This window comes from Aricia agestis, chromosome 6 (genome assembly GCF_905147365.1).
Source record: "Aricia agestis chromosome 6, ilAriAges1.1, whole genome shotgun sequence".
Classification (NCBI taxonomy): Eukaryota; Metazoa; Arthropoda; class Insecta; order Lepidoptera; family Lycaenidae; genus Aricia; species Aricia agestis.
The window spans coordinates 6,380,197-6,392,534 of NC_056411.1; the positions used below are offsets into that span (position 1 = coordinate 6,380,197).

Genomic DNA, 12,338 nt, shown 5'->3' on the forward strand with positions numbered 1-12,338 from the left:
GACGGACGGACGGACGGACGGACGGACGGACGGACGGACGGACGGACGTACAGACAACGAAGTCTTAGTAATAGGGTCCCGTTTTTTACCTTTTAAAAAAGAAGTTAACAATGAGGGATAATAATCCACATAGAATTTTGTGATGAAATTATTTTAATGATAAGGAAACGGGAATTAGCTTTTTATAAAGGAAAATGTATATTGTAATACCTCGATCATGGGAATCGTAATTCGCGGCCACAATAGATTTTCAATTGTTATGCGACACGCGGGTGCCGCTTGGGGATTGGTTCAAAATATTTTAAATTGATGTTTCCCAAAAATTCTCTTGCTGAATTTACTAATCCAATAATAAAAGTCCCTCGGACATAAAATATCTCCATACCAAATTTCAGCAGAATCGGTTCGCTGGTTTGGGCGTTAAGAAATACCAGACAGACAGACAGACTTTCGCATTTATATTCTTATATCTTTAAACGAGCAATTCTTGTATATATTATATATATATAATTAGAATCTCGGAATCGGCTCCAACGATGGGGCGATCGATCGCATCGATCTAGCTAGGAATCATTTTTAGAAAATGTCATTTTATTTGTGTTTTATCGAATACCGAGCAAAGCTCGGTCAAATAGCTAGTAATAATAATATAAGTATGCATCAACGTAGTCATTAAACTCTCCTTTAAGTACGGAGTCACAAACATGATGTTTTATTTATAAGATTTAAGTCTGTTTTCCTAGCGCAAACTAGTCGTAGTATGTAAGCCGATTGGAAAACTTACAAAGTCCAGTTAATAGGATTTTGTTGGTTCAAAGGGACTCAATACCCTGTTGCCAGGCACCGAGTTCATTCTTAAGGCGCATTAGAAAAGCTTATGATTTTGAGATTGTATATGTAACCAAATGGACCGAATCTTGGACGTATAACAATACAATCTTAAGTTGTGCTTACTCTAGCTCAGTGCTCTAGTTTTTTTTTTTTTATATTTCAAAAAATGTTTTTGACCTTATCAGAAATTCGTTAGGCGAAAACAGGTAGGCCGCCAGGGTGGCTCTTCCTAACACGCGCCAAAAATTCTGTCCATTCGGTTTCCTCTTACCTATTCCTGACGAACAGTCTTATCTTTAATATTTGAAGTACTTCTTGAGGCGCATTGAGACTAAATTTTCAAGATCGCGTAATATAAAATTAGGGTTATAATAATAAATTGTTATCATACTTAACTTTTTATATAAAAATATAAAATTCGATAGAATGCTATGTGACCTAAAACTTCAATAGTAGTATCAATAAAATTTTATTCTTTAGGAAAGTGCTGATCATCAAACAATTCAGGTTCCCCTGTGTAATCTTAGATATTTATCTCCCGCCCTCTCGGGGACTTTTCCACTACATCGAAGGCTTTTAATTTAATTTTCTTTTTCAGGTTATTCAACGAGAGCAGAGATTGCGGTGAGTACTCAACGTTATCTTTAAAATGCTGATCCTACCGTCTATGTCTATTGATACTCAAGCAACTTTAGTAATAACTAGAAAATTGATTTATCTTATTAATCTGAAACAATAATTGTTGACTCTTCATACTTCATAAAAATACTTGGTATTTATGGAAAAAATCCAAGTAATAATTAGCTTAGATAGTATTTATTATAGTTATAAGGTTTCATTAGTTAAAATGTCGAAGCAATTTTTCGCAAAAAAATTACTGTAAAGGAGTATGACCAATAATGTATGGAGTTTGGTCCGAATGTCCACCACTAACGAGACCTATATAGTAAAATTTCTAATAAGTACTGAATGAGTATAACCAGACCGCAAACAAAAATATCCTGTCAGTTATTTTTATTTTGTCTCATACTGAAAGTTATTCTATATTTAATGGATATTGGATATTGGAAGTCAATATGGGTCTCGTTAGTGGTGGACATTAATTGGACCACTTTAGTTCATTTTCCTTTAACATTTAAATCACAACAGCAACAGGCCCATGGAAAACCCATTCAAAAATATTAAACACGGTAACACGAAATTTGATTCCTTATTCCAACAGCTTGATATGAAAAATTCAGATAAAAAATCGAAAAACGAAACATTCGGTGTTTGATTGAACAGGACCATGCGAAAGGCATATTTCATTAAACTTAGCGACGTCTATACAAGAAATATTGAAAGGCAAATACGTTCCCTTTAAATTTGCCCATTAATTCTTCGTTGGATTTGTATTCACATTTCACATAATATTTCGGAGGATTTTGTGTCTTGTTACGTCGAGCTGTGTCTGCATGCCTCGACGTCTTTTAGATAAAATAATATACAATTTAATAATTTAAATTTTGATGATGAGACGAGATGTATTGAAAATATAGTGTTTGGTTGTTAAATAATTCTTACAAATTATTTTAATATCTAGTAGATGACACTTGCAAATACTTGGGCGTTGAAATTATTTAATCGCACGGAAAACGTACATTTTTAGGGGAACGAATATAATGACCATCAAAAAATGCTCTGATACCCTAAGCTTGTTTACCAAAAAAGATACTTAACACCAAAAAAGAAAGTCTAAAATTGCAATACTACCAGCTATTTTAGTCACGACTACACTTCAAATTGCAATCGAACGCCAAATATAGTAATATATGATCACCAAATCCTTGCGAGCAAATCAATGCGATAATATGTCTGCCCAAATAAATCAATACGATTGACAGAAAATGTAAGCATAATAACAAATAAATTATAAGCAAAAAACTTTTTGAAAAAAAAGCTTTTATTTAAATACTTTAAATACTTTTACAGAAAATGTAAGCATAATAACAAATAAATTATAAGCAAAAAACTTTTTGAAAAAAAGCTTTTATTTAAATACTTTAAAAAGAAGAAAATAAATTTCTCCTTAAAAATCAACTATTAAGTTATAACCTCAATATATTATACAATTTGCATTATTATAAAAGCTTGTCTCGTGATTTATAAATACTTAAACTAGTACCAATTTAACTGAGTAAATTTATATAAAATTTTATTAAAGTAAATAAATACTGACAGATTGTTAAGTCTCGCGACAAGCTTTTATTATCATGCAAATTGTATATAATATATTGAGGTTATAACTTAATAGTTGATTGTGTAAGGAGAAATTTATTTTCTTCTTTTTAAAGTATTTAAATAAAAGCTTTTTTCAAAAAGGTTTCATCTTGGATGGTCAGCCATGTTTTAACATTTTCATGTTAAAAAAAAAGTTTGATACAATATCTGAGACCCCCTCTTCGGCCCCTTTAAAGGGGTGGGGGAAAAATTTTATACACCAGATGTTAAATTGGAAAATACATTTAATAATATGAAGTTAGTCCATTGAAGAAAAAAGTTTGATACAAAATTTGACCCCCTCTTTGGTCCCCTTAGAGGGGTGAGGGGGGAAAAATTTATACACCAGATGTTAAGTTGAAAGAAGATAAATATATTCGCGAAAACCGTATTCAAATCGGAACAGTAGTTTTCGTGTTAAAGAATAAAGTTTGGTACAAAATCTTACCCCCTCTTTTGACCCTTTGGAGAGGTGAGGAGAAAAATTTTTGTACACCAGATGTTAAGTTGGAAGAAGACAAATATATCTGCGAAAACCGCATTCAAATCGGATCAGTAGTTTTCGTGTGATGCTGGAACAAACATACAGACAGACAGACAGACAGACAGACAGACAGACAGACAAAAAACTAACCACAGTTTTGGCTTCTATAGTCATGTAGTAACAGCCCCCGCTTATTATTTTTTGAATATCTTTAATGTACAGAATTGTCATTTCTACAGTTTTATTATATGTATAGATTAAATTAAAATGTAGTTCGTTTTATTATTTATCAACTTCTGGTTAGCAATGATTTTTTTGGTTCATTTTTCTTTAATTGGGTAGCAAAATGAACACTTTGGTTATAATTTTACTTTAAAATGCTTTTAAACTTTAAAATATAATGTTGGTGATAATTTACTAATTTTGGTGACCATTTACTACTTTTGGTTTTGCATAAATAGGATTGTGAGATGTTAAATCTTTGGTTATCATTTTACATTAAAATGGTGGTCTGTCTTTTGGTGATCGTTTACTATTTTTGTCTGTGAAATATTACTATATCTGGTGGTCAGTTAATAATAAGCCCATTTTTAGTTACAAAAACTATCCTATGTCATTTTATGGTTCTCAAAATATATCTATACCAAATTCCATCTAAACTGGTTCAGCTGTTTAAGCAAGCTAATAGACAGACAAACATACTTTCGCATTTATAATATTAGTAAGGATTTCACTTCTACTTCAAACACTTTTAGGAAGCTGTTTCGAACGCTAAAAGTAGATTGGAAAAGCGAAGGCAAAATTCGTGGCATTATTTGTATATATCTGATCATACTGCGTTCCCATCTGCATAATAATCTAGCAAACGGTTCTGACTAAGTCGGGAATTTATGTAGAACTGCATAAATCCGGATTTATCCGGTTCGGGCTGGATTTCGGCGGTCGAAACCGGCAGCGAGCCAATCAGTGCGCGCTTAGCGTGGTTAGATAGGGATTTGCATTTTAATTTTATTACAAAACATTATATTTTAATTTTTTTTAGAACTCCTAAGTGCTCACGGAATTGGTTATGATTTCGTTATTTAATTTGTGAGTTATCCTACTAATCCTACTAATATTATATAGTCGAAAGTTTGTATGTATGGATGTATTATATATTATATATTATAATATGTTTGTTACTCTTACATGCAAAAACTACTGAACGGATTTTAATGAACTTTACAATAATATATATTATTGTAAAAATGTGTTATTTTGATGTATAAGCTATATAGCTTATACATCAGAATAACACATAGGCTACAATTTTAACTAACTTTCAAAAAGGAGGAGGTGTTATGTTCGCTTCTTTATGTTCAACGATTAGTCCGCCGCTTGTGAACGATATTTTTTTTCTTTTGTGTGAATTAAGGGCATCATTCCAATTTGGTACCATGTTCTCAAAAGTGGTGACCAGTAGTGCTAGCACGGCGAAAAGTAGAAATGCAAAAGTATAGACAAACTGTGGACATAAACTTAAGGTGCCAATCCGATCTTTACCGCGGCTAATCGCGACCGACAAAAATTCAATTAAAATGCCACTTTATGACAGACTATAGTATATGTCATAAAGTAAGATGTTATTTGAATTTTTAGGACTATATTCTGTCATAAATTGGCATTTTAATTGAATTTTTCGGTACGAAAAAAGATCGGAACGGCACCATAAGTTTATATCCACAGTTTGTGACTATAGTCTGTCATAAAGTGGCATTTCAATTGAATTTTTCGGAACGAAAAAAGTTTGGAACGACACCTTAAGTTTATCTCCACCATATCTCCACAGTTTGTCTATACTTTCGCATTTCCACTGGTTACCGTGCTAGCGCTACTGATGAATGAATACATGAATAATCGAGAGAACTCCTCAAAATTTATATGGAAAAACATGTGCTGACTTTGGCTTCGTGAGAAATTGAATATGAATATGCTACCAACAAGTAAGATTTTGGACCCAGCGACACCCACTCATGGTTCGGAAGGTGCTGAAAGAACTCCTGACTCTTTATAGATACAAGTTTGGGAGTTTCGGCGATGTTTTAAGAACGGGAATCATATGCTACTATGCAAATTACATTCATCATCATCATCACTACTATAAACCATCATACCATGCATCGTCCCAAGATTATGGCCCTATTATTGGTACTTTTCATAGTCTCTTAGATCGAGTCTCGAGTTTGTCAAGCGATTTAAAAAAATTATAAGTACTTTTATATTTTAAACCCGAAGAGTTTGTTTGTTTGTTTGCTTGAACGTACTAATCTCAGGAACTACAAGTCCGATTTAAAAAATTATTTCAGTGTTATATAGCTCATTTGTCGAGTAAGACTATAGGCTATACAGGTTGTAACAAAACTAAGTGTTAATACTTTAGGGTGAGTATGTGTTAATTGTTAAGAATTAACTGTAAAAGTTGTAGCGCCGAAAGACCAATTTTTTTTTCACTTTTGTATGGGCAAGCGCCCCAGTGTCACGAGGTTCCCCATACAAAAGTGAAAAAAAATTTGGTCCTTCGGCGCTGCTACTTTCACAGTGACTTGACTACGAGGAGCACCTACACACCCTAGAGTATTATCACTTACACACACAGTTTGTTACACCCTGTATATTATCACGCTAAGACTAATAGGACCGAAGAAACACAGGAAAATATTGAAAAAACGGGGAAAAATATTATAAAAGGTTTATCTCACGAACTACTGGAACAATTTTTAAGGCAATATTTGGCATAGATATAGAGTAGACCACGTATAGGGACATTTATCTATTTTTTGCGGGAAAATGTACGGTTTCCGTAAAATTCCTAATTTACGCGGGCGAAGCCGCGCGGAACATCTAGTAACTTATGAAGGTGTTATAAAAAAGTAAAAAAAAACTTAATTTTTTTGATGGCCTCGGTTGCTATTTGTTAAAGTATAACTATTAACAGGACGAGACTTTGTGTAAATCGTTCTCCTTATTACTTATTAAAATACTTCAAGAAAATTGTAAAGTTTCATATTTTTTATTTCTTTGAGTAGGTACTTTTTTTGAAATCATCAATATAGTCACAAGTTGACAACGTTCATTATAATGAAGTGTCGTACTCGTTAGCGCGAGCAATGGCCGACGACTATAATAGACGCAGTTATAAATCAAAAAGATAGTAATATTAAAAGTGCGAAAGTATGTCTGTTAGGTGACATCTTCAAGCTTAAAGCGCAGTACCTCCTTTGGTGTTTAGTATGGAGATAATTAAATTATCTCCACACCAAATTTCATGGATGTGTATTAAATATGTGTACCTATGATTTATTAAAAATCCTAAATATATTATGTTTACTTAGTATAAAAGTATTAAATATATTGTTGTTATACGTGGGAGAGCCATGCTTCGGCACGAATGGGCCGGCTCGACCGGAGTAATACCACGTTCTCACAGAAAACCGGCGTGAAACAGCACTTGCGCTGTGTTTCGCCGAGTGAGTAAGTTTACCGGAGGCCCAATCCCCTACCCTATTCCCTTCCCTACCCTCCCCTATTCCCTTCCCTTTCCTACCCTCCCCTATTACCCTATTCCCTCTTAGGGAATAGGGTAATAGGTAGGGTAGGGGATTGGGCCTCCGGTAAACTTATAATTGCCCCCTTATTATGAAATAAGGGGGCAATTATAAATATATTATAATTATTAAGTTATTATTAAGTTCTAGTAGATACATTTTTGATTTGCTCATCAGAGATACATCGCATCACGTCGTTACAACGTAACGTAACGTAATTTTGACAGTTGACGCTGTCAAAATGTCACTGTCCTCTTACAACATGGTGACGCACTCCCTCTTGGAATGTATGTTAGATACGAGCTACAGGTTATCTTTACAAGAAATAGCACTAAATGTATTAATTTAAAAGTGCAATCATTGCATATCATATCATTCGAATGTGTTATCTACATTGAGTAGTGTGGCTATCGTTTTATGGTCTCGTTTTGATATAAGTACGAGTTACCATAACAATGTTGTTTTTTTTTAAATCTAAAAACTCTAATATTTTGTGGTTTTAGCTCTTACCGAGTACGTTGTCAGGTTACTCAAATGGAATATTGTAATAATCTTATAAAAACTCCAATTTAAAAAAGCCAAGTCCAAACGAAGTAGTCAAAATAGTAGTTTGACTCATGTTTTTTTATATAACGAGCTTTTGCCCGCGGCTTCGCTCGCGTTAAGAATTATTATTACATACAAACTTTCATCCCCTATTTGAACCCCTTGGGGTTGGAATTTATCAAAATCCTTTCTTAGCGGATGCCTACGTTATAACATCTACCTGCATGCCAAATTTCATCCGGATACGTCCAGTGGTTTGGGCTGTGCGTTGATAGATCACTGTGTCAATCAGTCAGTCACCTTTGAGTTTTATATATATAGATTATGTTGTTGCGGTATCTATGCATTAAAGGTTCAGTATTTTGCTTATAAGAATTCGTATCTTTTAAAATAAACTTTTTTAAGCGTGTTGAGAGTAAAAATTAACTACAAAATTAGATTTAAGTACTATAAGTAATTATTTAATTAATGAAAAATGTCACAAAAGTTAAAAATAAGCTAAATAAGCGTCACTCTATCTTCGTACATAATATACATACTTACATTTTCCGTATGAGATTTTGTAATTCTTATTCCGTTTTCGGAATTCCGTCAGACCAACGCACACGTTCGTTTTTTTCACGCACGAATTGCACTACGAAACGTACATGCGGAATTCATTCCGTACGGAGAAAACCGAACGTGTGCAGCAGTTAATGTATTTTCTACTGATCACGCATTCGGATTTCTGAATACGGAAAACGAATTCAGATATCGCATACGGAAAACGTGTGTATGCGCCCGGCACAGAAAAGGTTAATCCAGCTGGCACAGCCCTGCCGTCCTTATCTGATATCGCGACCGTCACCGCCAATATTTATCAGCGCGTATATTTTGCACACATTAGCAATTTTATTTTAATATAGAAAGGACGTCGTTAAATTTTGATACAATGTCCAAGCGTCCATCTGATGACGAAATTCTCGCCAAATATTTAATCGAAAAAATTAAAAGCGACATGCAAGCGGACATGGCAAGGCGTAACGAAAACGTTCAGCCCTTAACTGTGGTTGAGACAAGCCTGGAAGAAAGAGGTACGTGGTTTTAACTAACTTAAAAAAAGGGAAGTTATCAATTCGACGCTTAAGTATGTAATATTTCTATAACTGCTTAATTTTCGTGAATATAATTTATATGTATGTTAATATGCTGCTATAAATAAATAAATAAATAAAAAAACTACTAAACACTTATTGACGGACCGGCGACAGCGGACAGCCATTTTTATCACTTCTATTTTTTTAACAAGGTGCAAAATGCAAGTGCATTGTTTAGGGCTCTTACGTTTCATAGATTCGGGTGCTTTCGTGATTACGACAATTAGCGAAGATTTGCATGCGCATTATTAATTTGGGAGTACTGTATGTATGTTTTTATATTTGTGTTCGCATATCTCTGGAACTACCATTCCGATTTCAGTAATTATTTTTTTGTTATACTAGGTATTCAATTTAGGGAATAGTGCCAGTTTGATCAAAATCAGTTCAGTCGTTTTGGAGATAGGGAGTTTTAATTCTTAATTACGTAGAATTTTGAAGTCGGTTTTATCGTTTTAAAATACCATTTTTAATCATTATTAGTAAACCGCGATCAGACAGTGACACTTTATTAGTTTCTTGAGGACCTATCGAGAAAAACCGTATGTGAGTACTTAGCATAACTGTGTCAAAAAATTTTGTTCCGATTCTACAAAATGTGACCCGAATACATGCATACTTTGTGCAAAAAGAGGCCCGAATACATGCAAGAATTTTGTGTAATTATAGAAGTGACAATAATAATTGTCAACGGCTTTATTTTGTTAATTTGAATGTAGTGTTTCGTAGCTATTGCCATATTAATTTAGTGTGCGAAAAGAACCTTGAGAACCAAATTCAAAACGATTGAAGTATGGGAGTTACTTTTCCTTATTTTTAGTTCTCATGGAGCCTTTTTACTTTAATACTCGTATAATATTATTTTCTCGTTTTCGCGAACACGACGTGACCGATCGAGGGTTAATCATAAATAACTCATCAGGTACAAAATCTTAGTTATTAAATTAAATTCTAAGTAATCTAAGCTTTATTTAACGATATATTAGTCAATCGATGATTTTTACTAGATAACACAGTAAATTGTTGTTACACAGATGAATTACTTTCCCCGACATTGAATACTTCAAGGTCTCGAAACGATGGAGAGAGGTCTCAAAAAAAAGGAAATTTAAAGAAAGATATACTCAACATACTGCCGAGAGCTCATTCAGATGAAAATGGTTGCAAAACGGGGGAAGACATAACAGAAGAATTGGCCGAAAGCTGGAATTATTTGCTTGCCAACGGCTTAGACATGTCAGATAAGAAGGGGCTCGAAGCGAAACATCTTATTCCAAAAAATTGCCCAATGATTAATGCGCCAGAGATCAATCCGCTACTGAAGAATGAACTGGTTGAAAGTGTTTTGAAAAAGGATGTCGAGATGCAAAATAAGCAAAAGCAGATTGCCCTGAGTTTGACGTGTGTGAGTAAAGCGCTCAGTAAACTAATTGAGAGAGATGGTGACCAAGACATAATAGAAGATTTGGTGGACGCTGGCAAATTGCTATGTGATTTTCAATACTACGAGTCGGTTGCTAGAAGGAATGCCATTGTGGTCAAATTTAACAAGGATTTGAGGGGCCAGCTGCTTGAAAATAAAGTTGATACATTACTGTTCGGTGATAAGTGGAAGAAGGGTCTGTTGAAGCAGTTTGAGGATGCGGCGATGAAGAAGCAAATGGATCTTCAGATGCAATCTATTCTGTTGAATCAAAGTTCCTGTTCTAACGTCGACTTAGATTAATATTAAGTTTGGTCAACTTTAACATTTTAAAGGTTGGCCATAATAAATTGGCGATAACTATGTTAGCTTTGCGTGTTTTTAGCCCGGCCGCACATTGTCCGAATTCTGATCAGAAACAGTTGAATTTCGCCGGACCGCCACCCCACACACTATCCGAAATATCCTTCCGGCGAGTTCGAGCTCACTCAGCTCAGTACAAAATGTAAGAGACAGCGCGGACGTTCAACTGTTTCTGATCAGAAATTTCGGACAATGTGCGGCCGGGCTTAAACATATTATGATAAAATCATTTTCATTTTGTATCCTAAAGTTTTCATTACTATTTACTCTCTTTGATTACTTATTTTTGGACAATAAATGCTTCAGATAATTTCTATTTTATTTTAGCCGCTCTCTGTATCGCATTTTTGGATTTTCTTTTGCTGATAGTACCCCACTGCTACACAATCAGCAGTGCAGTACAACCATTAGCCGAACTGGGATTACGAGAACAATCTGGCTGCAAGCAGACAGACATAAGCCGGGAATTTATTATTCACCCCATTCCAAATAAACATACGTGGGAATATCACTGGCTTTGGACGATGCATTTTACTGATTTAATTTATCAATAATTTTAAATAAAATCATTAAATGGTGTCGTATATAATTGTAATATAATATTAAAAGTAACCTCAGACGAAGCAAATAAATCTAAAAATTCTATAAATAATTATGGTTTTTGTTTTTTTCAGTATGGTCAGCACTACTTAACATTTTGAGATATAATCGATAGACAAACAATCTCATCGAAAATTATCAGATTTTAACAAAAAAAATTGACAAAATCTGATAATGCCTAAAAATGGTAAGTCGTTATTGAGGAAAATCCTAAAAACCTCGAAATTTTTATTTTTAATCTCGAATATTTTTCAGCACTCACAGAACACACGGTTATTTTGCAATGGTCAACCCCTTTAAAATCATAAAAATATAGCTGTGTCGACATTTTATGTCTAACTTGACATAATATAATATAACATTGTATGGACGATTCCATAGACGTATATAATGTATAATTGTATTGTCAACAATACATAAATATTATATCGGAGCAGGGTCACTAATTCATCAATATAATATCACATACACAATTGGCCTACATTGCCGAATTATCATTCAAACTGTAAGCCGCAAAGCCTTACATAAATCAAATAGCACCTGTGCAGATGCACGCTTGCCAAATCCGATAGCATTTCCCTAATTCCAACACCTACGACGTAATCAGGATATCTATTATGGTGATTGCTGTTGGCTTTAGATAATCCTGAACAATAATCTATACTAATATTTTAAATGCGAAAGTATCTCTGTCTGTCTGTCTGTTTGTCCCGATTTCACGCCAAAACTACCGAACCGATTGTTATGAAATTTTGTATACAGATAGTCTAAAGCCTGAAAAAGGACATAGGTTACTTTTTTACTGGAAAAAAGGGTTGTAAGGGGGTGAAAATGCGTAAATTTATTCAAATTAAGTTAGTTCCAAAAATTCATAATAGATGGCGCCGTGCGTCTCCTACATCGTGCTGATGCTTGCTCAAAAGTCTTTCTATAGGAGGCGGTATCATATTATGCTAAACTTTCGATTTTTTTCGATTGTTATTTATTTTCTATGTTTTTAAATAACTCAGTACTTTAACTTTACAGTGACGTAACCTTAAACCTACCAATGATAAATAGTTTATGGGTAAAGTTGTGTTATGGGTAAGGTTGGACAGAACACTGCACAGCTG

General features: G+C 34.0%; 1 protein-coding gene across 1 annotated transcript; it reads left to right on the forward strand.

Moving 5' to 3' along the window:
- The first annotated feature begins 8,615 nt into the window (after positions 1 to 8,615).
- Positions 8,616 to 10,690, forward strand: LOC121727837. The gene is made up of 2 exons (XM_042115862.1): positions 8,616 to 8,777; positions 9,875 to 10,690. The coding sequence occupies exons 1-2, from the start codon at positions 8,636 to 8,638 to the stop codon at positions 10,564 to 10,566; spliced, it is 834 nt and encodes a 277-aa protein (XP_041971796.1). The 5' UTR covers positions 8,616 to 8,635; the 3' UTR covers positions 10,567 to 10,690.
- The last annotated feature ends 1,648 nt before the right edge of the window (positions 10,691 to 12,338 follow it).

Coding starts and splice junctions, on each gene's coding strand:
- LOC121727837 (XM_042115862.1), top strand. CDS start 8,636: ATGTCCAAGCGTCCATCTGATGACGAAATTCTCGCCAAATATTTAATC. Junction 8,778..9,874: donor GACAAGCCTGGAAGAAAGAG/GTACGTGGTTTT, acceptor GTTGTTACACAG/ATGAATTACTTTCCCCGACA.